Below are 25,593 nucleotides of genomic sequence, written 5' to 3'. Positions count from 1 at the left end.
GCATTGTGCAGGTAAAGAGCAGCACTCTTCCCCCAGGTGCTCCTTTATGTCCAATTCAGACAGCAATTGCTTCATGTCCCCCAACATCATCACTTTTTTTTATCCCGCATGACACCACTCCAGCCACATTTTGAGACTCTGTCAACGAGTCTGTAAACTTGGAAGCGATTCTCGGGGACTTTGAATCCAAATCAGTTGAGCATGAACGCTTGAAGTTATATGACAGTTCAGTTATTACTTTCAGTCGAAGGAGTTGAAGGTGTGTGAACGCGATGATCTTGATATGGGAAAGCTCTTCAAACCCGCAGATATGCTCTCACGTTCTGAATGCGCTGAGAGAGATGGAAGTAAGGCTCGACACCTCCTCGATGTTCATCATTTAAAAAGCCTCAGCGAACGCAGATAATTGTCACCGACGGTGAGCACATATGTTCATAAGTGTATCTGCGTAAGTGTGTGTGTCTAGTGTGTGTGTGTGTGTGTGAGCTGCTGATCTGCAGCCCCCCCCTACAGTGTCCCGAACCTTAAACTCCATGTGCTAATCCCTGTAAATGTCACCCAGAGCTAGACAAGTTATGTGTTGCTTACTGGTGTGAAATTTGTCAGTAGGTGGAAATGATTCTATTTAATCTATCCTCTAGTTTGCGTGGCAGGCAGAATTGCTCTCACAAGTGTTTAACAGAGTGTCATTTACAGAGTGTAGACCTTCAAGGGCTGAACTATAACTGAAAGATGTCAGGCATTTGCCTGCCAGCATTAGCCCTGCAACGATACGACATTTTAAAGGCAAAGTCAATTGTCCGACCTTTAGCATGGACCAAATTTGATTTTGTCATGTCAAAATTAGGATTTAAATAGTTGTTGACATTTTGCTGTTTTCCATGTACATGTACATGTTTAAATGTACTGATTGAATTGATAAACGTTTATTCAAGAATCCTATCTCAATGATAATTTAATGCATTTTATGTCTTTCGATACTAAAATGGCCCGATTCCGTTTTACTTATTTGATGTTTAGTTCAACATGTATTCTTCAAATGAAAGAAAAGGGCTGCTCATCTCACTAAAGACCGTGTTATGCTGCTGTCATATATTTTACCCTTGACATTCTTTTATGTATTCATATATTTTTTGGGTTAGAATGCAACATACTCGAATGACACAAAGGAGTCACTCTTGTCTCTCCGAGGTGAAGGTGGAAGGAAACAGTTCTTGTCGAGACTCAGCCCACCTCTTGGACAACTGTCAGATACATCCCACGCTTTAATTTTTACTATGTTCACAGTGTGGGCGGCCAGAGTTTACAAGTTGCTCAAACTTTTTTATTCAGCCACATTGCGATATCCGTGTACTGTGAAGCACACTGTGCAGATTAGATCAGATTAGATTGCTAAATTAAAATAAATAAGTAAATAAATAAAAACACTAACCTCTAATTTCCATGTGGAGGTGGAGCTGTGGAGAGTTTTTTCAAAAGGAAAACATTTTTTAAATTTGGCGATTTCTTCTGGTTGCCGATTGGCTGACTATCCACTTCAATTCCGCCTTAGGTTTGTGCGGAGCTCTGCACAACACCGCAGCAGAGACAGTGAAAAGAAAAAAAAAATGTGAAAATGTGTGACATTTTCATTCTCAAATTTTACTGTGAAAGGGCAGTGCAAACGTAATGTGATAACCAGCGAACATGAGCACTTCCTTCGTGACAACATGGAGCGTCGTACCCCCAGTATGCAAATACCGTCGGATTGAAACTTGCGTGATCACGGGAAATTGAACACTCGGCTGCGGTTCCATGTTAAGTCACCGTTCCCCCCGTCGCCTGTTCCTGGTGGAAGATACGAGGAGTAGTGGGTTGGTTAGAACGGATGGCTGTTCTTAGTTTTAACGTACAAATGCCAAGTTTCCCTGCCAACCTATCTGTCTCCATGATGACATTGCCCTAAAAACAGTGCTATCTTGATACCACATCTGTCCCAGACCTGCCTTCGGACGTGCGTAGAAGAACCATGAATAGAAAACTAGCGCTCAGTTACACAAACTTTAAGCCAGTGAGACGCTGTTCACTTTGCAAGTTTGGAATGTTTGAAGTTCTAATGCATATTCTTCACCACATTAAAGATCTGACCAGTTTCCTTTAATATGGCAGCAGCCAATGGGCAGATACAGTTTCACATGTTATTCAGTTCCCTGGTGTGTTAATTAATATTTATATTTGTCCACTGCCTCAAACTCTGCCTTCAGGCATTTATTAAATTATCATGAGTTTGGGCAGAGGCATTACTGTGAGTTGTTAGTGAGCGCGCTGCACTTCTCATTCACAGTGTGCGATTTGTGTCACAACTGCAGCTTGGTTCACCACTCAAACCCGTGCATACTAATTCCAGAATGGATTGTTTCATGCAACAGCTAGTCACAATGTCAACAGCAACAACATCGCTGAGGAGGGGCATTAAACACTTGTTTGTCTGCTCAATTATTTACACAAGTCAGTGATGCAGAGTAGCCTTTGGCAACCTGAAGCCAAACACCCATAGCTTCACCATTTTCACAATTAGAGCCAGTCCTGTGAGGTATCTGACAGCGTGACTGGGAGGTGTGCGCCACGTAGTGTTGAACGCAGAGCTACTAAATGCAAGGCAGCCATGATAATTAGTGTTTCTTGCCATGAGCTCCTCACTGGGGTCTCACCCCCGCACTGACCCAGGAAGATTGGAAAGAGGCCCGGTGGCTCCCAAGAGACTAAGCCTGTCAGGTCTGTCACTTCTCCCACGACATAGGAATGAGCAGAGGTGTTTTAAATGCCAAACAGGACACACATGCCAAGCCTATCGGCAATGCCTGAATACAAGCCCTGTCTGTCTGCTTCCTCTACTCTGCAAACCCTGCAGCGGAGCTGAGGCTCGGCGTCTGGGACGGCATTCAACTGCTGAAAGGAGACAAACAGATAAAATCATAGGATTGCTATTCCTCAGCCCTTGGAGCTCTTAAACAGAATTGAATAACGTTTGCCCCTGGTTGAACGTTTGTGTCTTCAGATTGTACGAGTGTGGATTAAAATACTCTCTTCTTCGGATTGAGGTCCTTAAAAAAAAAGCATTTAAATTCATGATTTCCAACTTTAGAGTGTGCCGCAGTCGTGAGTTGCGGTGCTGACTTGGCATCAGCTGCTGCTCCCCGTGCCTTCAAAACTGACTAGTGATATTTGTTTACTGCCTCTTTGTTCCCCCTCAACACAAAGTTCAAAGCGATGCAATGCAAATTTCAAGGTTTCAATAATTTAGGGGAGCAAAGCCGCTGGTTCTAGTGAATAAGAAGCCCAGAAATACACATGAAGCAAAACAACAATAATAAAAGACCGGTGAAATGCATCAGAAAAACAGGATGTTCGCTTTTAACTCCGGAAGGGGTGAGACATTGTCACGGAATTCTTGAACGACTTTTGGGACTTCAAGTCCCACAATTGATGTTCAGAGAAAGTGCCTGCATCTCGATCTGTCATTGTCTCCTCCTCATGAATAGGAGAGGGATACATTTCCCTGTTTTAATTTTGCAATTCATATCATTGAGAGAATGTAAAAAAAAAAAAAAACTGCATCAAGGATGACTTTGAAACGTTGAATAGTTTGTGAATGACTTCAAGTGCTGTGCCCTGTCTTTAACCTGCTGATAGTCTGCTCAGGTAGTGTAAAGCAAATGCAGCTGGCTGGGAGTGTAAAGCCTCAGAAACAACATCTGAGTGGACAGTGTTTGCTCAGAACTCGCTGCTCCCACGCAACTCTAGGAATGAACAGCATTTATCTGAGCTATTGCTCAGCACTGCTGAGGTCCACAGTAATAGACAGTTGAGGGCCTTATAGTGTGTCCATTACCAGATCTATTGGGAATTAATGCATCATTTTGTTGGATGGAAGCAGGATCGATCAAAGAGGATGTGGTCTTTGGTGGTCGAATGTCTCAAGTTGATGTTGATGTTACCAACATGGATTGGTATGTTGCTTAACAGATTTACTGTGGGAAGAAATCCACGCATGGGGGATTATAAAAGTCACTCATGGACCCTGGTTCTTCCAGAATCCACATGCTGGGTTCCGACCTGGGTACCAAGCTACTGCTCAACTTCCTATCTCTATACTGTTCAGGATTCTTCGGTGCGGCTCTGTCGTACATTGTAATTTGAGTGAATTTGCATGTATTAACCCTGAGCACACACACATTCATGCATTTCCACGATCCGTACCAGCATCGACATGCATACTAGAATCCTTTGTCTCCATGGCAGCATAAATGCACATTTTTTTCAAGACATACAGTGCATTATACCCCTGAATATTTCCTGTTCCGCTGGAATACCACACCTCCTTTAGCTCCCAAACTTTATCATCCAGATAACGCTGATTTGTTTTGGAAAAATAACTGCTTGTTGAGGAAATGAAGTCGAAAGTACACAGGAAGAAATTACGCAACATCAGTAGCAGATGGGGTTCGAGAGGAGACAAAGAGTAAGTCTATCCTATCGGGGGGGCCATATGTGCCATGGATAGCGTTCTGACTTGTGGTGCGTGAATGAGACAGATGTTTGCTTTGAGATTGCTGAACTTTAAAAAACAGCAACAGAAAGTAGCAAGAGAAAAAGGCTGCAGAGTCGAGCAGAGAACGTGTCATAGCGTTTGAGAGAGTAGAGAAGTTCCACAACCATTGATATGGAGTGGTGGATTACTGGGGAAACATTGATCTGCTTGAACGTTTGCTAACAATAACAAAATGCGTCTTAACCGAGAGGACGTTGTTTATTATGCCAAGTCATTTTTACAATCAATAACGTGTCAGCTCATTTCCATGGGAACAGTGGAGTGCTTCTCCTTTATCGTCATTTTTCGCGACATCACAAAAAAACGAAAATAGTAATCAACTTTAATTCTTGAATTTTATTCTGCACGAGTCATTTCCGTTTCACCAACGGGAAACAGACACCACCAGTAAAGTGATTTGATGGAAGTGAAATTGACAGCATAAATGGCAGGCGCTCACTAATGTTGACAACTGCCAGTTACTGCCTGCGGTGTCACATGATCAGCCATGATGGACCCTGATGTGATTCGGTTGGATTACAGAGGTTCCAAAAAGTGGGCCGTTGTGACCTTTCCCTCGGGAAGAAGAGCTGTCTGAGACGGAACGGCTTACGCAGCTGTTTACTCTGCATCACTTTTGCAATTTGCACGCCATTGTTCACAGCCATAACCTTTTCTGCCAAAAGTTCTGTTAATCCGAATCCGTCCGATACAGACTGACAGGCTGCACGCTTGCAAGGTCTTTCTTTGCTTTGAATAAATGTTGAAGGATTTGAAAGACACAGATGTGCGTTAATGATCCTGATAATGTGACTATAAACAGAATGAACTATTCAGTTTCAAGACTATATCAATTATTTCGATGAATAAATTATATAAGCCATTAAAATAAAACATAAAACATATATATTGACCTCTGCTTTAGTCATGTCTTGTGTAGATTCCGGCAACCGTGCATGAACTAACAATTCTGAGCGTTCATACCAATTCCAATTGACACAATTTGCCCCATCCACCGCACATAATGTGCATTGATTTGGAAGAATTGGACTGCAGTGTAATAATTGTGGCATGAATCCCAAGAATTCACGCTCCACAGATGCAATCCTGGAGAGCTTCAATGGTGTGAATGTGTTGCTGCGGGGACAGAAGGGAAAAAAAAAACAAAAAAAAAAACGTCTCAGTAAGACAGAGCAGTTTATTTTTCTTATATGAATTTGCTACCTCTGACACCAACATTAGAAGATGAGTGCCAGTAATATTGATATTCCGAGTGGTGGATGTAGATGAATGTAAGATTATCCTCGAGGGACATCTTCCAAATCGGGACTCTGAATAATCAAATGCTATGAATTTTTATCCTTCTTAATCACGAGAGGCAACGTGGAAACAGTAGAGTTGATTAAAGTGCAGCTGAGATTCATTCGATCTGGCTCGAAGGAGTGTTTTAAATAGAAGTCCATTTAGCAAAATGTTATGTCCTTAATAGAAAGGTAATAAGATGGTCTTTAGCTTTTATTGAATTGTGGAGCCCGTTGTGAACTTTCCAATGGTCATACTTTGTCGAGCAGCAGGAGAGCTCTGATGGACGAAAGGCTCTCACCTTACATTATGTGATTTACAGCGAGGAAGGATATGTCAATTTATTTCATAAACAAAAGAAACCCACGATTCTGTGGAGCCTTGTTTTGAGCAAAAAGTCTCAGGAACGACAACATCTAGAAGAGAACATGCTCAGGAATAATGTAATATACACTTGTAATAAACACTTCTTTTATGAGATTGGAGATATATTGACTTTTCACTATAGAATGAAGAGTAAAATTCCAATTTATTCAACGCTGTCCCCTCCTTCCCACCTCTTATCTGGGAATACTGCTCTGCTCTGAATCTTTTTTTGCTCTTTAGCCAGCCTGTTTGTGTATTGATCCTTTTGTTGCGGTGGCACGTAAATGAAAGGGGGATTTAGAAAAGCTTCTCCTTGTTCCCCTTTGTGTGTGCTAATTAACCGGTACATCCTTTGACCAGCAATTACAGACACACGCTACAATAGCCTTAAAACCTTGTGGTCTTTAGAAAGTGTTGACACTCATTGTTGGACAGTCGGCATCCTTTCACCCTCTAACGAATTTAGCCCGGACCCACAGGTCAGGTCTTTGAACACATGCAATTAGAGGTGTCAAAGGGCTTTAAACCTCTGTGTTTTTGCACTTATTCTTATTTACCTCTGCTTTAAGTTGGTTAGAGCATGCTGCTGATGGCGCTGTCATTCGGTTTCACCTTTGACCCGAGTGTGAATAAAAGTCCCAATAATCAAAAAGCACCTAAGTGAGTTTCTGCTGGCGCAAACTCCTGCCTTTAAATGCCAAAAGCTTCCACATAAGACCTTCAAAATCGCAAACATTTCAAGGTGCACTGGCAAGTAGCTGCTGTTGAAAACCAACCAATACAGTCCCCACTGCGAGCTTTTATATTTCCAACGCACATGTGGGTCGTCGAGAGGGATGTCAGCGCGCCATTCAGAGAGAGGAGAAATGTGAAGCATCTTTTTAACCGTCAAGTTTTTTTCTTTTTTTTCCACACTTGATGAGCCGTGTGAGTTGAGGAGTAAATAAATTCAATGGAAGACAGAGGAAGTGGATGGAACAGGGCCATGTGATCAATTAATGACAAGGTCGCCGCAAAGAATGAAGAGTAGTCGGCATTGAGACTAAAAAAAAAAAAAACACATTCAAGTGTTCCTTTTATCTTACATGTTCCAATGTCTCCATCGAGCCAGGAACTTTGCATGGCTGTGGTAGTCCCGTATCTGTCCAAATGTACACGTGTAAAACCCAAAGACCTGAGGTGATCCTGTCATTCCACTGCCATAGAAGCAGTCGTATGTTATCCTGTCAATTTCCGGCTTATCTGCCTCACTAAAGCAATTAGTGCTCTGCAATTGGAGCATCATGCAGTTAATTCATTTCCCAGGGTTGAGCTCTCTTGGTCTAGTGCCACACTCCATGTGTTAAATGAGTGTGTTTATGGGTCAGCTCCACTAAAGGGTAAGAAAAGCACTCAAGATTGTCTGCGTCTTTTGGCACCCAGCACAGCCACCCAAGGCCATGAAGTATAGACAGTACATGCAGAGTAATGTCATTTAGACCTTGGCAGGCTGCTGCTGGCCCACTCAGGGGACCAGCTCACATCCATTGCTATCTTTCTCATCCTCTTCATTCCCCGTATGTCTGCACTGCCTGCTCTTTTTATCACCTCCATCGCCTAACGTGCTATTGTTGTGTTCTGTCCTTATTCCCTCGCAGTCATCCCGCCCTCCTCCCCCCCATTATCGTCTCTCTCTCTCTCTGTCTCAGCCCTACTTTTCCTTCTCCTCCGCCACCCCTCTCTTTGCATTTGCCGAGTGCATGCCCATCAGCGCCGGCCGGCACGTCACCCAGCGCCTTGACACACAGCAGTGCCGTGATCCAGAAATTCCACATTAACACTGGGATTTCATCCAGAGATTATTTAAGTGTGGCATGCCTGCCAGACAGGCTTCGTCTCTGTAATCTCCGCTGCCGCATGAATAGAGAAGAAATGGGGAAAGAAGGGATTTGGCGGAGTTTGAAGACTGATTGCATTCGAGCGTACTGCCTGGGCCATAACACACTTTCAATATTTCAGTTCCATGTGGAGTTGGATTTACGAGGTGGGGGTGATAGCTCAGTGTGTCACAGTGAAACTGAGGTTAAATCCCTGTCAGAATGATCCTCTTCTTCTCCGTTATTCTTCTGAGGTTTGCAAAGTAATTTAATTTGAGGTAATTGTGGCGAGGATTCATAATTAAAATCATTAAAATTCATGTCATTTGGAGAACAGCTTTGGAAAATCTAAGGTGCTTTTGATTCCACTTCAATTTCTTTCTCTGAGTCTGGTCCTTTTGCTTGTGTACAGCAGTGCACAGAACAGGTCATTTAAATGTGGACAAACACAGTTAGATCCAGATGCAAGAGAGAGGCATCCTCATAGTTCTACATAGTAAAAAAATAAATCAATTTTTGAATCTGGACAAGTGATTATTTGTGCGTCTTACATGTTATGGAGTCCATGAAGTTACATTTATGTTCAGTACGTTTATTTCCCTGAGATAAATTGATATTTCTTTACTACCCACGTACATTTTTGCACTCCGAGGCGCATGTTCATATGTGTCAGGCCGTGTCCTCACTCAGCAGCGTCACCCTCCGACTGTGACAGAGGTCTCTGACCCCATCACAAACAAAAAGTGCCTGCTGATTTTTTGTCATCCAGGGTGAAACAGGCAGAGCAACTCATCAAATATACACCAGCTGACTACAAAAGAAGAATGCGTTTAGACAGAATGCCATTTGCAATTTACCAAAGTGCTTTTTTCTATTTGTCACTTTTTCTTGGTGTTGTCAACGTGTTTTTTTTTTTTTGAGGTGGGGGTTATCGGCAAGTCAGAAGTTTTTCATAGCAAACTTTTACAAATGCTACTTGTGAATTGCGATTGTCAGATTTGTAAAGTATTTTTTAAAATAACAGTAAAAAAGTAAATCAAGAAAGAAAATGCTCTCATCACAACGTACGAATAGTTTCTTCTGGACTGAGTTTGATTTCAGTCTTGGTCTCAGTATTATCTGGTCTAGAGACGGCTACATTAACTACTACATAGCTACAGCACGACATATGTCACGCTGTGCCCATTGTGATCATTTTGTTTTTATCAAAAGTGAATGTGTAACATAAACAATAAATAATCATTTATGAGCTAAGTATTGCTCATGTCCTGATCCCTCACAATCACCAGGGTTCTGGAACTGTAACAAAATAGGAAGAAATGTATTCAACGTAATTCCAACATGGTCAAAAAAGTCATATATCAAATGGGACGCAAGTTACAGTACTGAGAAACTCACAAGGTCCGTGTTTGGGAAATATTTACATTATGACCGTCAGCAAAGACCTGGTTCTCTCCTCTATGCTCTGTTATTAATTCCTTATTTTTAATTTGTTATTTTTACAATACATTTCTTGTATTCTTTATGTAATAATAATACAAATCATAACAATAACTAACAGTAATAATAATAGTAATGTTATTTTTGTTATTAATTATGTATTTATTATGATGATCATGTTGACCATCGGTGTTGGAAAAGGGAGGGGAACCTTTCGTCCAAGTCTAGTTTCAGGGTAGCTGACACAGGTCTCAAAAACAGATCCATGCAATTGTTCCCATGCACACAATTTGAAGATATTTAAGCTCAAGCTGCATGGGTTTGCTGCTGGTCTACACTGGATTAGCATCTCTTCCTCCTTAACTCCCACAACCACTTCACCATGCCCTGCCATTCAAAGTGTGCCGGAAAGATACAGTAACTTTCCACACTCTCTGTTACGATACCCTGTGTCCTCAAGTTAAACCGATCCAAACTAAATCCTATTTTTTTTCTCTCACACAAGTCACTTCCCAACAGCTTATATTGTCTTTCAACCATCCTAATGCGTTCTATTTCCCTTTATCATTAATAATTCCACATCATATCCTTACACCAAGGGCAGAGCGTAAAGGAAGAACGAAGGATGTTGTGCCTTTTCGCTCTGTACAACACCATGTGGCACTTTGTATATAAATCGCCTCAAACATCCGTGCTTTTCAGTCACGGTGACTCTCAGTGAGAAGGTGCCAAATATAGCAAATTATATCAAAATGATTAAGTGGAGAGTGCTTCCATTTCCCCCATGTGCGTCCCAGCCTTCCCTTGGAAGGCCACATGGGAAAGGCAACATTTGAAACATGCGTCAACCTGGAATCCAACATGGAAGGCTGACTTCCGCGTCAACACAGGACACCAAACGTCACTCGCCATATGACGCTTTGGGGGTGAGAAAGGGCGGCTGTCATCACTCTTGCTAGACCCCTGTACACTTTTCGGTCTGCCTATTTGCTTATGCATGGCTTTGTCAAGTGAAGAAGGATGACTCCAGCCGAGCCAATGAAGTCAACAGTTTAAATGTCCTTGACAAGTGCACAGTTTGCAAAGGAGCAAATCTAATTTCCATGGTTTGAAATTTCAAAGGTATCACCTGCTGTAATTGCTCGACGACGGGATCCATAAATCATTGCTCAGTAAGGTCATTGTGTAATTTCTTCCCTAATGTTGGCATTTATTTCCCCGGCATCTTCTCTTTCTTCTCATTGAAACCAGTCAGGCCATTTAAAAAGATGAATTGCTTCCATCCTCAGAAACAACAAATTGGTGGAACACATGCTTGAACATAAGAGGAGAAGAGATGTTTGCTTCTGGAGTTCATCAGTTCCTGGCCTTTTCTTGTGGAGCGACAACATGTCTCAGCTGCAGAGACAGTGCAAGTCGACCCACAGTCCCCGCTAATCTGTTCGTTTTTTTGGCTCCAGGTAACACAACGCATAAAATGAAATCCAGACTTATGGATGGGACAATTAATTATTGCCTTTGATACGTTTCCCTGCTCAGCCAGATGAAACGTGATGGATGTTCATTGCGCTTTGTAATTGCTTCTCCTTGGAGAAATCACAGATCTTGCTGTGCTCTGTCATCTTGTTTCTCAAGAAGGCTTCATGCTCCGGCAACTTTCTCACTTCGAGTGACACAGCGCACACCTGTGGTGAAGAGACAGACTCATACACAACATTTACAAGTTGTACATAAGTCATTTGTGTAATTCATTTCAATTTTCCTTGCTACCCTCTATTTTAATGCCATATATATATATATATATATATATATATATATATATATATATATATATATATATATATATATATATATATATATATATATATATATATATTATTAGCTATTATTCAATCTCAATTCGCAGTTTAATGGTATAAGACTATTTGCCACAAGAAGCCACATTTTTTCAACTCGAATGAATTTGGAATATTTCTGAATCAAATGATGGACCCACACATAAATTTAAGCAACAAAATATTGTTCATTTTGCATCAGTTTGACAAGAGCACAATGAATCAGGATGGTGGTTATATGTTACATATGGTACGTTTTTATATCACCTTATTTAAACTAAAGCTCTTTTAATGTCTTGAAAATATTTGCATAAGAATTTCACATACATTCGTGTTAATGAAATGTAAATGAAATTAAATGAAATTAAATGAAATTTGTGGTTGAATTAATTGTAATAATGGTGTGTGTGCAACATTATATATATATATATATATATATATATATATATATATATATATATATATATATATATATATATATATATATATATATATATATATATATATATATATATATATATATATATATATATATGTACATATGTGTGTGTGTGTCATTTAGTAAACAATGGCTGCAGGAAAGTACTGTGAAGTGCCTGATAATTCCAGGAAGAAACAATAACTGTACATTTTTACTGACGCTATTTTGTAATTACAAATATTTTAGCAACGTTACACAGTTATTTCACTCAAAATAAAAAGAAAAATACATACAACATTTACAACATTTCATCAACATACAACATTTAAAAGGAGATTAATTATTCACGTGATACTATCACTGCTTCATCGATGTATCTGTTTTCCCTGATACGTAGCTAGTACATGGCCATATTGTGACCACAGCCCTTCACACAGATGGATATTGGATGAGGTTTCTGAGTTTCACTGCCCTCCTGCAAGGATGTGATGGACACTTAATTACTTGGCTGTCAGGAGTTATCCGCCACCTGTACCCAACAGGGGTCTCTGCCAGACCCTGACCTCCACTTCCTCCCACGTCAACCCGTCTCCTCACAACCAGATTTTTGCATATGGTGATCGCTCACATCTTGTCAACGCTCTCTACTACAACATTTTCAACGCTGTATCGCAGCGAATGGACAGAGTGGTCAATGTGTCCTCTTATTTGGGTGGGGTTTGTACATGGATTCGAGAAAATGTGTGTTGATCAATTTTCACTGGGCTCATTTTCGACTGAAAATAAATAAAGAAAATGTTCTCCTTTATATTTATGTATGTGCTGGACACCAGCGGAGGAATTTCCTGAACCAAATCAATACGTTGCTGCCCTTAATTTGACAGTACTTCCAGGACTTCAGTTAATTTATGTACTTTAATAGAGTGCTTTCTCTTCCCCTAGGTATTTATGAACTCACATATATGTAGGTGCTCAGAAATTACACTTATTAAGAGAATAGAGATGTACCCCAACATTGCAATTACACAGTTCTCCTGGGAGAAATGAGCTTGTGTTTGATTTCAAAAATTCCTCAAGGGAACCACAAAAAAATACCCTCACTTTATTGACCAACTGGCTTTGTCCTTATGCTTCTGCCAATGAATTCAACATGACGTGAAGTACCAATCGACCAGTCATGAGACTGTAGCTTCAGTGCTTCCCACATCACGTCGCCGCCCTCCCTTTCCACGCGGAAACTTGTCTCGTCCTCTTTTACTGCATCCATGGAATTAACAAAATGTCTCTCTGTTATCTCCATCTCTGGCATTCCGGCCTAATCCACCTCTGGTGGCAGATAAGTAGAGCAGCCCTGTCATTCTGGTTTGATGTGTGCAGCTTCTTTCAAGTGAATTAAATGATATTAAATGAAATATAAATGCTGAATGAAATTTATATGAAATTTGTTTTGGAACATTGGTGTTTGTCATACGTGACCCTGGATTTGCTGGATCCGGGGTTAAAAACGTTACGTTATATACTGTAACTCTTGTGAGTGACCATCAGAAGACCAAAGGGCAAAAGAAAATACTTTTGAAAGATCTTTATTTAACAAAAATTATTATAAAGCAACACCGAATATGTTATTTGATTATACTTTATTTCGCTTTGGCAGAAAAATCTAATTTTGTGTAACATTTCCATATAACTCATCCCATCTTGTGATGGGCTATATGAGGAAGAAAACAAAAGTTCTATATTTCAGATTCAAATGATGACCACATAACTGCAGATGAAGTGCCACATGTGGCCCTTGGGCTGCACATAGAGAAACAAGGTACCTAAAGAGTTGGAAGCGCCTGCAGAAATGAGGGCAATAATCAATCAAGTTTCACATTCTAAACAGGTTTTCTGCTTCTTTCATTTCTAGTATACACATGCATTAGGTACATATCTTAATTTCCCGGCAGACAGGAGAGATACTGGGCGTTATTACCAGCCCTTTATTAATATTCAATCTTTGAAACTGCAGTCTTCTAGTTATTTGAGAGAACCATTTATTTCTGCTACTTTTGTGAGCGGACAGCAGCAAAATAAATTCACATAACAAAGAAAAAAAATATATATATTGGGACCTGTAAAATTCACTGACTAATCTTGACTGCTGCTGCTTACAATCATGCAATATTGTTTCTTTAATAACTCCTCAGATAAAATCGTGGGATTACACAGATCATATCAAAAAATGTAGTCACCAAGCCGGAGTTATTACAAGATGAGAAAGGGGTCAAGTGCAAGAAATGAAATCAATTTTCTCAAACCTATGGCGAGTTACAATCAGTTTTGCTAATGGTCTTTGACCAGAAATATATTAGATCCACCGCTGAGATTATCAGACACACTGGCTGAGAGGAGAAATCAGATTACAAGGTCAGCTGCTGATTATCTGACTGATAAGAACAAGAGCGAGAGAGAGAGAGAGAGCGGGCGAAACAGCAAGACAAAGGGAAGGTTTCACGTTCACTTCATAGTGGATATGAAATATTTCCGCATATTAAAACATTTAATAATGCGTTGTTTGCCTATTTGCAAGTCAATAGGGAAATCTTGCAAACAGTTATATTTTGTGGATACGAGAATGGGAGAGATGCGTATTTGGACCAGTGACAATTTTGACCTGAAAAATACTATGCTAATCAAACCATAAGGGAAGAAAATAACTTCTTATCTGTCTACTAGCTGGAAGGGCATATCTGTATTTTAGAGAGTCAGTCTGAATATATTAACTCTAAACTTCTGGGTTGATTATGATTTATTTTTCCTGTCGCCTCCTTGTGCACTCTAAAGGTCCTTGCCGTCCGACGGAGGCATCGATAAACATCACGAAATTGTGAAAAATTCGGATGGGAATATTGATGCGTCTGTCTTTCATCGCAGCTAAATGCATGACATTCACAGCACGCAAGTCAGAGCGAATAATACGGCCCTGTGATTTGCCACGATCACTGAATCATGGACGGAATCATGGAATTGGAATTTACATAGAAAATCACTGGATCCGAATGTTTTGTGTAGAAGATGTGCGTTTTCGGGAAAATTGTGAGGAGGGAAGCTACTCTGGAAGGTATTGAGAACCTGATGCTGGACGGCTGCATGGAACTCTGCAAGTCAGCAAGAGCTCCTCCCTCTGTTTACATGGGGTGGGTGGACGTTTGTATGTATCTACCTTTTAGTGTCGACCCAGTCCTCTGTACAACAGCAACAATTTCCCTGCGTTTAACTATACACAGCTATTCTCCTTCAAATATCGTCTTTAGAATTGTTGCCTTTCATTTTCTATGTGTCCTGTTGTAAAGAAGCTGCTTTTCGCGCAATGAAATAATGTTGCTGATCTGCAAGTTTGCATTGAAAAACAGTAGCTTTAAAAAAATATATATATGCGTCCAATATGCAAGGACCTTTACAATGTGCTTTCATTGTATGAGCAGGCGTCTGAATGAATCCATGTGTGGAATATTTTCATGACAACTACTCGGAGTACTCTTGGCGAATGAGTTGGAAAAGGTTTGTTCTGAGAATGGAAGCCAAAACGATCAAAGAGCGCACATGGGTTTGTGAGTCTAAAGTGTTGCTTTAGCATTTTAGCATGCAGTTAATATAGATGGAAAGCTAATGTGTCGGAGCTCACAACAATATGTGTTTATAATGTCTGCATGTCTTTGTAAAGCATGTGGCCGCAAACCGTATTAGTAATTGTGCACATATGACTTCAACATGGTTGTGTAGCCACAGAGCCGTGAGGCTGGATGATTGCCAAGCATCTATTTCTTCTTTTTATGTCGCTCTACAGCAATCGACCTTCTGCCTCTCAGAGGGAGTGACACATCTAGATATCTGCTGAATTGGAAATGCATCAACTACTGCAAGCGCAAATTCTCTTCTCATATAGACAAAAAGAAAAAAAATGAAGCCCTGAAACGGAGAGGCAACTTTATTAGAAGACTGCTAAACGTAAATGCAAATTGTATTGTGGTTTTTAGAGGTAGTGTTTTCTAGTGTGTAGAGTTAAGTATCACAGGTGTCATTTCTCTATTTTTCGGAATGTCTTAATTTTTATTTAATTTTTTGGTTAAAGGTTGTTTTTTTTTTTGAGAATTTCTGCCCAAGCCCCTTACCATGAAAATGCAAACTGTGACTCATATATATGAGAATCAAAATAAGGTTTGAGCACAAGATGCTTCAGGTTGAAGTTCTGTCGGTGAACACTCTGAGTTCCTTTATGGGAAGCAAAAAAAAGAGCGAAATAATCCTATAAAACGAGTGACTGAGCACAGAGGTGTCGAGCATGGGAAGGGGCTCTCTTTTATGGGTTTTATAACATTTTTGAGGCGAAGAATTGGCCAACAGTCCTTCAGTGTTTATTGCTGATCCTATACTTCCTCTCTTTACTTGGTTGGATAGTACTCATTGATTGTTGCTTGAAAGTTTGAGGGAATTGGAAGGACACGTCAGGTACCCAAGTGTGGAGAAGTCATTGCTCATGAGAGCAGATTTGTTGAACATTAATTGTGCTACCAGTAAACACTGTTAAGTCTGAATGATTATTGTCAGTTTGATCAAACACATTCACATTATGCAAACAACATTCACATATTCATGCTCAATGTGACTGTTTTGTCATGCATTCATTCATTGGCTCTGGACAAATCTGCACCTCCACATGGCAGCAGTCTGAAAGACTGGCGCCCTGTGAGGATGTGTGGAGGTGGGGAAAAAAGAAACACGGATAGCAAATGAAAATTGTTGTGTGTATTAGATAATGAGCTGTAAAGGTCATGCTTTTGGAACGCCCCTGTGTTGCTACTCCACGGCAAGTAGCACACCAGCCTGCCGAACCTCAGCACGAGCATCACACTGTTTCAAATAGGATGTCGCAGTGAAGCAAACCACTCTTAATTCACTGGATGTATGCAGCGCATTTTTCCAAACAAGCTGACTCTACATTATTTAATGAAGTGACTCAAAAAAAAAATATATATATGCACGCTTCTCGTGAATATATGAATATTCATATTGACTCATATTAATACCTTAAATGTGTGCTAAATTCTTACTCATCTATGTAATTGTAGAAGGAAGGATTTATTCTGAATCTTTAGTTTTTTGGAGGAGGATTGTAAAGACAGCTCTTCCTCTGTTCGAAACACACATTTAGTCTTTAGTCTAGTCTTAGTTACTAGAACTCATGCTGTAGGCCACACTTTGCTCCTCATGGGATTGACTGAGGCACAGGCCTCTCATGACTTTGGTCAAACTTACCAACCTCCTTATGAAAAAATAAATAAATGCAATAAATGAATACATTTGTATTGCCACATTTTACGCATACAATGAGCTTTTACTATGATAATTTCCTTTAGTCTCGTTTTTCCTTTTCCATTTGCTGGATCTGACCAACATCTCCAGTCATGGTGCATTTTTCCTTATCTTTTACCTACTTCTCAAAAAAAAAAAAGTCTGTGAAACATGGATGTTTCTCTAGACCCAGTGGTTTACACGCTAAGCTTCTAGATGGTATTGTAATGAGTTCGCGACAACCCAATCAGGAAGTCATGGCGCATAAACATACCCTAACCCAAACACACTGAGCAAAACTACATGAATAATCCATGTACAGACTCCTCAACCAGGCGGTAACACTGTCCATAGTTAACTGTAGCAGTACATCAGGGATCATGCTCGTGCTGATGCTGTCATTTTGAACCCCGTCAGGATCTGTATCACCCCTGAAATTTTCTAAAACTGAAACCCATTCAATTTTACTCCTACTAATAGTGTACCTTTGCGTCAAAATAAAATTTCAATTTCATTTGTGTCATGTAAGAGTTTACAAAATGGCCGCCTCGCTTAAACACTGTTTACAGGACCATGAATTGCAAAATTGGCTGTGATCCCATGACTGTGGCTCTGTTCTGGTTTCAGATGATCAAAATAATAATAACAATAAATTCGCTCTTTTTCATAGCCCATGAAGCCATTGATATGGTTCTGTTATGTGAAGAGTAACATACAAAACTAATCTTCCGAAAAAGCACTATGTAGGTGCAATATTTATTATTAACTCTTAAAACGTGGCAGACCATAACAGGCTGAACATATCATTTATGCAGTGAAACAGTAGAAAAAGATTTAACAATTATGCCCATAACACAATGGCTGATGTGGTATTTTGTTTAAGGCAAAGAAATCACTCAGTAAAATTGATGTTTTAAATAAAACAATGTAAATAAAGTGGACTTTGTACAGTGACTTTATGGTTAATATGAGTGGTTATTTCAGTCATCATCTGACGACGTTGGAAAAACATTGTGTCCACGTCATCGACACCAAATGCCTCTGACAGGTGCAAAACCAAGCCTTGTTTTCAGGTCTATCCATTCAGTTTCAAAAAGTTCAGTTCAGTGATGATGCCTATTCCAGGTGGTCGAAACTTAGTCGGACGATTCTGTCTCTATGTGGATGGATCCCTGTTCTATTTTCACTTAGTGCTGCTCTCTGTCCTTTAAGAGAAGCTGCTGCCAAGCCTCAAAGAGAGCTCGAGAAGAATCCATCAGCCAGACGTGTATCCTCCTGAGGATATGATCAGCATGATGCTCCGATCTTCTGTGTTCACTATCCTATCTATTCAACCCCAGATGGCCTTTACTTCACATCAAAGGACATGTTTTCCAATTCTCACAACATGAAGCCATATTTCTAAGCCTGGCTGGACACTAACAAATAGGTGACATGCAAATTCCCTGCTGTTATTTTTTTTGTCATGTTTACATGCATCACAGTTCAGAATGTACAGGTCAAAAGTACTTTTGATACTGCTTTTTCTCTTTCACTCTCTCCTGAGTAACAGCTGCATAGAGCACAACAGCACCAAAACAAAGAGTCATCCGCTTCCAAATAACAACATCTGGGCATGCTCAACAGTGGATAAGTAAACAAGCCCTATGGACATTTATCCCATGTTCTCAATCACTCTCCCTCACTCTGACTCGGGTCCCCTTGCCATTGTTTTAGTCTTCGGGCTCCTAGTGTGGGTCTGGCACATCAATGCCTCCAATTAATTCGCCAAACGCTGAATCGTTTGTGTTGCCTGTGAACCCAAATAAGAAGACTCTCTAAAGAACCCTGGGTAAAAAATGAGCAGCATTCCAGAATTTTTTTTTTTGTTTTTTTTCAGATCTATTGTAGCTGAGTGGGAGGATTTGAGGAAGAAGAGGAGGTGCTGTGTTTTCATCGATAAACAACTAATGCTTGTGGCTCTATTTATACAACGGCTCATGAAGAATGAATCTGTCTCGCCTCCTAGCAGATCCCAACTATTCCAAATCAGGAGGGCATTTAATAATTGTTCTTCTTTAACTCAGTGGACGTTGGCAATGTTTGCATTAGCCTGTGAGCAAGAGTCAGCAGCAGCTGACACTCTGCTGAATTCTGAACTTCCCACAACACCTGTGCCTCATTGTTATTTAAAGTACCCGAGGACGCCACACAAAACACCAGCCACTGGCTATTTATGCATTGTGTGTGTTCATGCCGGCTCGCCGGTGGATGACGGTGAGAAAAGTTTGGACATGTGTGAGTTTGTTCTTTACGAAGCGGCGTGAATGGGGCAGCTGCGGCTGTATCGTGACTGACGGGTGTTTATCCACCGAAGTTCAGTTTTTGCTCGAGTCGGCAAAATATTGCTTCCCAAGTGGGCTCTGAATACGGAGATTACCTTCTTTTATTTTCCTTTTTTTTAAATACATATATGTATTGTTGCGTTTCAGGCCATGTCCATTGCGTCAAGAGTGAAGGAAACAGTGGAGAATATTTCACCAGGTTGTCTGACTCCGTCTGTGAGTGACTGGTGGTCATGAATGGGTGTTCCATGTCTCCCTGTGTCATGACAGTGAGAGTGCCCATTTTGAATCCACCTCCAGGGTTGACCTGGGTTTGGGTGTTGGTTGGGTGAACATTGGTTTTCCTCATGCTCTCTGGTTTCCTCCCACAGTCCGGCAACACAAAGAAGTTGCGACTAAGGTGTGGGAGTGAATAAGTGCTTCTGTCAGTAAGTGCCAAGTGACGGGTGGCCTACCTGATATAGCTACGATGTACTTCTACATTTTCATGACAAGCTTGACATCAGAGAACAAGACCTTATTAAGATAACACACAGTGTTATTGTTCCCATTTCACAAGTAGGTGGGAGTCACATTTCAAGTGGTCTTATGAGCAATTTCATTTCAAATATCACGATTTAGAGGTGTCGACATATACGGCTGGTTGAAGTTCTTCTGCTGCCCACTGACTTGGTCGCACCTATTTACATGTAAATGTCATTGTTTTCATAAGGGACCATTGTATATGTATATGAAATTGTTTCGGTTAATAAGTAGATTTAGAAATGTAGAATGTGGACACAAATAAACGATGAAAAAAGAGGTTCATATTTGAATCTGTGCTTTTGAAGGCCACAGTCATCCAAGCCTGTTGTTACCGTTCATATCACTGACCCACAGAACTGAAATACGTTTCATCTGTAAAGGTAAATCCCCTGCTTTAGACTGCTAATCACGCCTGTATTCGCCCATTCACATCCTTCAATCTCCCTTCTTTAATAGCTCCCTAGATGTCCACTCACTTGCAGACAATCTCATTTGAGGAATTCATCTTCATGTCTCCGGGGGACCATGCATTATGACTCACAAAGGCTCGACATGCAACTATGATAATGCGTCTCCTGGTTAGATGCCTGTTATTTTGATTGACTCAACCATCTAGGAGAAGGGTGACTGGAACTCTCAGAGGGCAGCGGCTCCCTACATAACAGCAGCTTGAGAGATTGCAGACAACATAGCAGATGAGGATGAATATGCGCCTGCATGCAGTTCTGACGGTATTATTAAAATAGCCCTGCATTAATTTCACACTTTGGGTAAAGTTGGAATGTAAGTACAGAGTACCTTGGCAAAGACTTTTTAAACGCAAACTTTAAATTAGTGACCCTTGTGTAGCAAAAATACTATCACTACTACTACTATTAATAGTACTAATAATAATCATCATGTATATGCATGTGTTTTAATGCTTGGATGCTTCATTCTTGAGGTCTCTATTAGATGAGAAGCATCTATTTTTTTGAAGAACATTGCTGTTTTAATTTGAATTATGTCTTTCTATTTCTGTCTCTGCTTCTCACTAGCAAATGTCAAATATAAAAAGCACATTTAAATATTAATGATATTTTTAACGTGGGCACAGCCACAGTGATGCAACAATCTTCTTCATGTGAAACGTCAATTTTTTTTTTAGTCTTTACTAAAAGCAGAACAACTTCTGTCACGCTCGGTGAAAAAAAATGTACAGACTGAAACACATTTTGAGAGGCAAATGGCCAATCGACGGCATCAGTCTATCGCCGGGCGAAATCCTTCTGAGCTGCTTCTCCTATTTTGCTGTGCCACTCCTCGTGAAATGCTTTCAGATTGTCTGTGTAAGTAAAATTTAATGAGGACAAAAACTGATCCAGACAGGAGGTTGAAAACAAGCCTTTTAAATATTACACTGCCTTCCCACCAGCCAATTAGCAGTTTGCAAAAAACAGAAACAAATTAGGACAATTTGTTTTAATTTCATTTCATTTTTATTTTTAAATCCTTCTGTTATTTGTATTATTATTATTTTAAGAAAATAAAAATACGATTGACTTGATTAACTTTAACCGCTTGACATGAAAATGCATAGCAGAGCAGTGATGCACTAGTGTTTGATCTTCAGGCTCTAAAACAGGGCTCTCAAACTAGTCCACAAAGGGCCTCAGTCGGTGCAGGTTTTTGTCCCATTGGTCAGTCAACGTGTGCCTGACTGGTGGGAACAAAAATCTGCACCCACTTCAGCCCCTTTGTGGATCAGTTTGAGACCCCTGCTCAAAAACAAACATGTTGGTCAGAAACAGTGGAAGTCATCCAAATTGCAAAGTGAGAACTGAGCGCATTTCATGCCGACTGGACTATTGATTTAAGTGTGTCACAGTAAAGCGGATTGAGATTCAGGAACGGTTTAAAGGTTGTTTTTGTGTGTGTATGTGTGATGTCAGTGGGTGAGAATTATTAGGAGGAAAAGTGTACAATCCCAGCATACAGAGAAAGAGTGACTTTGAGCTCCACTGGACTCAACTATCGATTGATGCTGAGGGCAAAGCAAAGGCCCGATACCAGAGAGGTGTCTTGAATTAGCACGGACACGGGAATGTAAATAACACAAAGCTGATGCTTCATATTCTGATCCACAACACTCATTTCATGGCTAGAAATATTATTGAAGATGTTATCCGTCTGACAGATGATCATATCTTTATTTATTTGTGTTCCATTTCTGTCCCCAGATGGCCCGCTAGGTCCTCGCGGCCTTGTCGAAGCTACAGAGATGTGCACGCAAGAATGTCTGGTCCTGGGACATTCGGACAACTGCTGGATGCCGCCTAATTTGGGAACATATCAGCAGCAAACATCGCCAATGTCCAGCTTTGGCTCTCAGAGGGAGTGGAACCCTAAGGATAAACTTCTAAATGGACACACTCTTACAAGAGCCTGGAAAAATGAGGGTGGTCGATCCGAGCATTTTGGCGACAGGAAGCAGTTTGGGAGCGGCGAAGGACACTTCACGAGCAGCAGCATAGCTGATATTCCGCTGGTGAATTTGAAGTCCTGCCAGCAGACATCCTGCCACGACAGCCCGAAGGACCAGCAGCTATAAGACGCCCTTTGGATTTGTGCAGTAAAAAGTTCTTCAACGAAAGCGGAGCGCGTCACCTGCGCTTCTACCCATTAGACTTTTCCTTCTTTATTCTCTTAAAACTGAAAGTGACGCTTCTGCGGTGTTCAATGTCGGCCACAAAACTTTCCGCGCTTCTGCAGTCACATCTTAAACCCTGCGAGGATTTTACTCAAGACTTTTTTGTTTTCTCTTGGATTTGTCACCTTCTCTGCCCACTCTCCGACAAGAAACTTTGAAAGAAAGAAGGACACCTGTCATGTGAACGTATGGAAAGCTACATGAAGGTAGAAAAGAAAAAAAGTGGAAAATAACCTTGGCTGACTACTATATAAAATATTTGTGGTGTGGATGTCATAACGTAATCAGACTACTGTAAACAACACAATCAAAGAAAAGGGGAGGAGTATCATCGCAGGTGTTGTTCTCACAACACCGTAGTGGTCACTTGTTTGTGATGGCTTAGTTGTGCGTGTAAATATGACTTATTAACCACTGTAATGTATCTGTAATAACCACAGTGATACAGATATTTGCAATCCTTGGGTGTTGTCATCATACTAGCCAGTAAACAGGTATTGGGTTTTGAACCAGAGGAACCTTTTAATGTGACGTATTGTAAAAACATTTAGACGATTCTTTGACCTGTGACATTTATTTGAAAGAATATTATTATCCATGTCCTATACTCACAATCCATAACATTTTCCTCTTGTGCTGCAAATCTGCAAGAAAACCTTTTTACAGAAAAACAAACACACATTTTGTATGACAGGCGCCAGAGCTTCACCTGTAAATGAAAAGCTTTGAAAGCATTCCTCGATGAGCAGATTTTGAAACTGTCACTGCAGTTAAATAGCAATATATTTATAACAGCTAAATGTTTTATCAGAAACGATCTTATTCCTGTATAGATTTAATCAAATTGTGATTTCAGTGAGTACAATCTGCAGTAGAGCTTGTCATTGTTAACACGTGTATTCTTTCACCGATTACGACCATTCTCCATCTGTACGCAAATTAGGATTGCACTGTGCCTTCATGATGGTTCACCAGAAAAAAATAAAAATAAAAAAACCACCAAAAAATAAATGGGAAACAAAAAAAAAATTAATTAAATGGTGAGAACATGTTGGACCCCAGGGTTTTCCTCAACAATGAAGGCCTTAATATTTGCTATCAATTCAAAGTTTTAAGTAAAAAAAAAAAAAAAAAAAAAGTTGAAAGGCATGTGCATACAGTACAATGATTTGAACATAAAAATACTCATTTAAATGTCTGAAAGTTTTTGTTTTCTTCACAGCATGGGAGGCTAATTTCACAGATGAAACAGCATGTCAGACAATATAGCTTTCGCAGTGTCACTATACTTTGCTGACGTCAAATTAATTTGTGCATTATATTTGGTTTGTAAAGCACTTTCACATGTATGTCACACGATGGCAAGTATGACGGAGTGATTTGCTTATCGCAGTTTGTCTGTTGTGAGAGTGTTTGACATCACAGATACTGAAACAGTTAATCCTTGTTACTACTCTACAGGTATTATGGCTACTGCAATAAATGTTTTAATTATGACTCTGCTTTATTTGTGCACCAACACATTGTTCCGCTTCTGTTTGACCATTGGATGGAATAAAAAAAAAAAAAAAAGATCAAGCTCATCCTCCTGCATATTTCACTTGAGATGAGTTGATGAAGCTTCACGAAGCTTCACTTCATTTACTGAGCTCTAAAAATAAAGACACCACTTTATGAAGATTCATTAGCTGCCACTGCTTTTCAGATGGCGACACATCTTCGGAAGCAGCAGGGCGGTGAGCTCAGTCACATGGTTGCCTTTCTTAAACCTGGAGCTGAGGCTTAGAAACTGATCACCAGGTGGCTGAATGACATCTTTACTGAACCTCCTGGGAGCCTCACACTAGGATGGTTGAAATAGTTTCACATTCTCAAGTTCAGATATTAAACTGCTTGCTGTGCAAAACCCCAAATTCTCAATGCAGCTTGTCTACAGTACAGCAATTTAATAGTATTTTCAATCATTTTTAGGACCAAACAATGTTCAGATTTCTCTCACTTTAAAGTGTTGCATGCTATTGGACACATATCCCCTAAATAACCTGTTTCCAGAGTGGCTGCCTAACATTAAGAGCAGTAGAAGAAATGCACATATCTATGGCACCCGCAATTTCTCCAAGTAATAATGCGCTGCAATATTATACATAATTATTTTATTTTCCATGCTAGCTATCGACATTGCAGACATAGTACTTTCAAAAGGCTTCAAAGCTAATTGCCTTGAAAGTGTGTTAGGAAGTAAATTAGTGTCATGCCAAGGAGGAAAAAAGGGTTCCCAATCGCATTCCCTTTTTATATATAGCTTTGAAAATATTTTTCAAACAGGGATGGATCCATGCACGGAGTGGAACGGAATGGATGTTCAGCTGGGAATCAGTCACAGAGTAGGCATACACTTCAGACGCGCAGCAAAGATCCAGACGAGGAGACGGTGCCAGTCTTCTTTTTTTTTCTTTTTTTTTTTTTAAGAATAGCGTCATGAATGAATGTCAGCTTGTTCCATCATGTACTTCCACCTAATAAAATGCGATGAGATTTGGGCTGACCTGGTCAGAACATTTTTATAGCTAATATTTTCCTTTGCCAGCAGAAATACGACTCTCTGAGAGAAGTCACGACCTTTTAACTCAAGGTTTGAGTCAGTCAAGTACATAAGTCTGGCCCAAAGAAAGCAGAGTTGAAATGTACATTTTCGTCTTCTATTTATTCACACAGGAGAAAACACCTTTATTTTGACACATCTACACCTAAGAGCTTCACACTGGTGACCCAGGTTTGTGAGAAATGGAAGGATAGTAAGGGATTTAGAGCCAATTTAGCTTTGTGGATTTTTTGTAAAATTTACAGGAAAAGAGGAGCTTGAATGCACGTTTGTCGTTTCCAAGTCAATGTTCGACCCTGTTGCCACGACTTCAGTTGATCACAGATACA

At 40.2% G+C, this 25,593-nt stretch overlaps 1 protein-coding gene across 6 annotated transcripts in view; it reads left to right on the top strand.

The window, feature by feature from the left end:
• Positions 1-24,159, top strand: part of LOC128758479 (protocadherin-9) — a 170,235-nt gene extending 146,076 nt beyond the window's left edge. For 4 of the 6 annotated variants that reach the window (XM_053864438.1, XM_053864439.1, XM_053864441.1 and 1 more), the window contains one exon: positions 22,193-24,159. In XM_053864438.1, coding sequence (XP_053720413.1) covers positions 22,193-22,563 — 371 coding nt within the window. In that variant the 3' untranslated portion in view covers positions 22,564-24,159. The remainder of the gene's footprint in view (positions 1-22,192) is intronic. The other 2 variants (XM_053864443.1, XM_053864444.1) reach the window with 1 other exon arrangement.
• The last annotated feature ends 1,434 nt before the right edge of the window (positions 24,160-25,593 follow it).

This window comes from Synchiropus splendidus, chromosome 5 (genome assembly GCF_027744825.2).
Source record: "Synchiropus splendidus isolate RoL2022-P1 chromosome 5, RoL_Sspl_1.0, whole genome shotgun sequence".
Lineage (NCBI taxonomy): Eukaryota > Metazoa > Chordata > Actinopteri > Syngnathiformes > Callionymidae > Synchiropus > Synchiropus splendidus.
The sequence above is the reverse complement of the archived record's forward strand: the minus strand, read 5'-3'. Positions and strand labels throughout refer to the sequence as shown.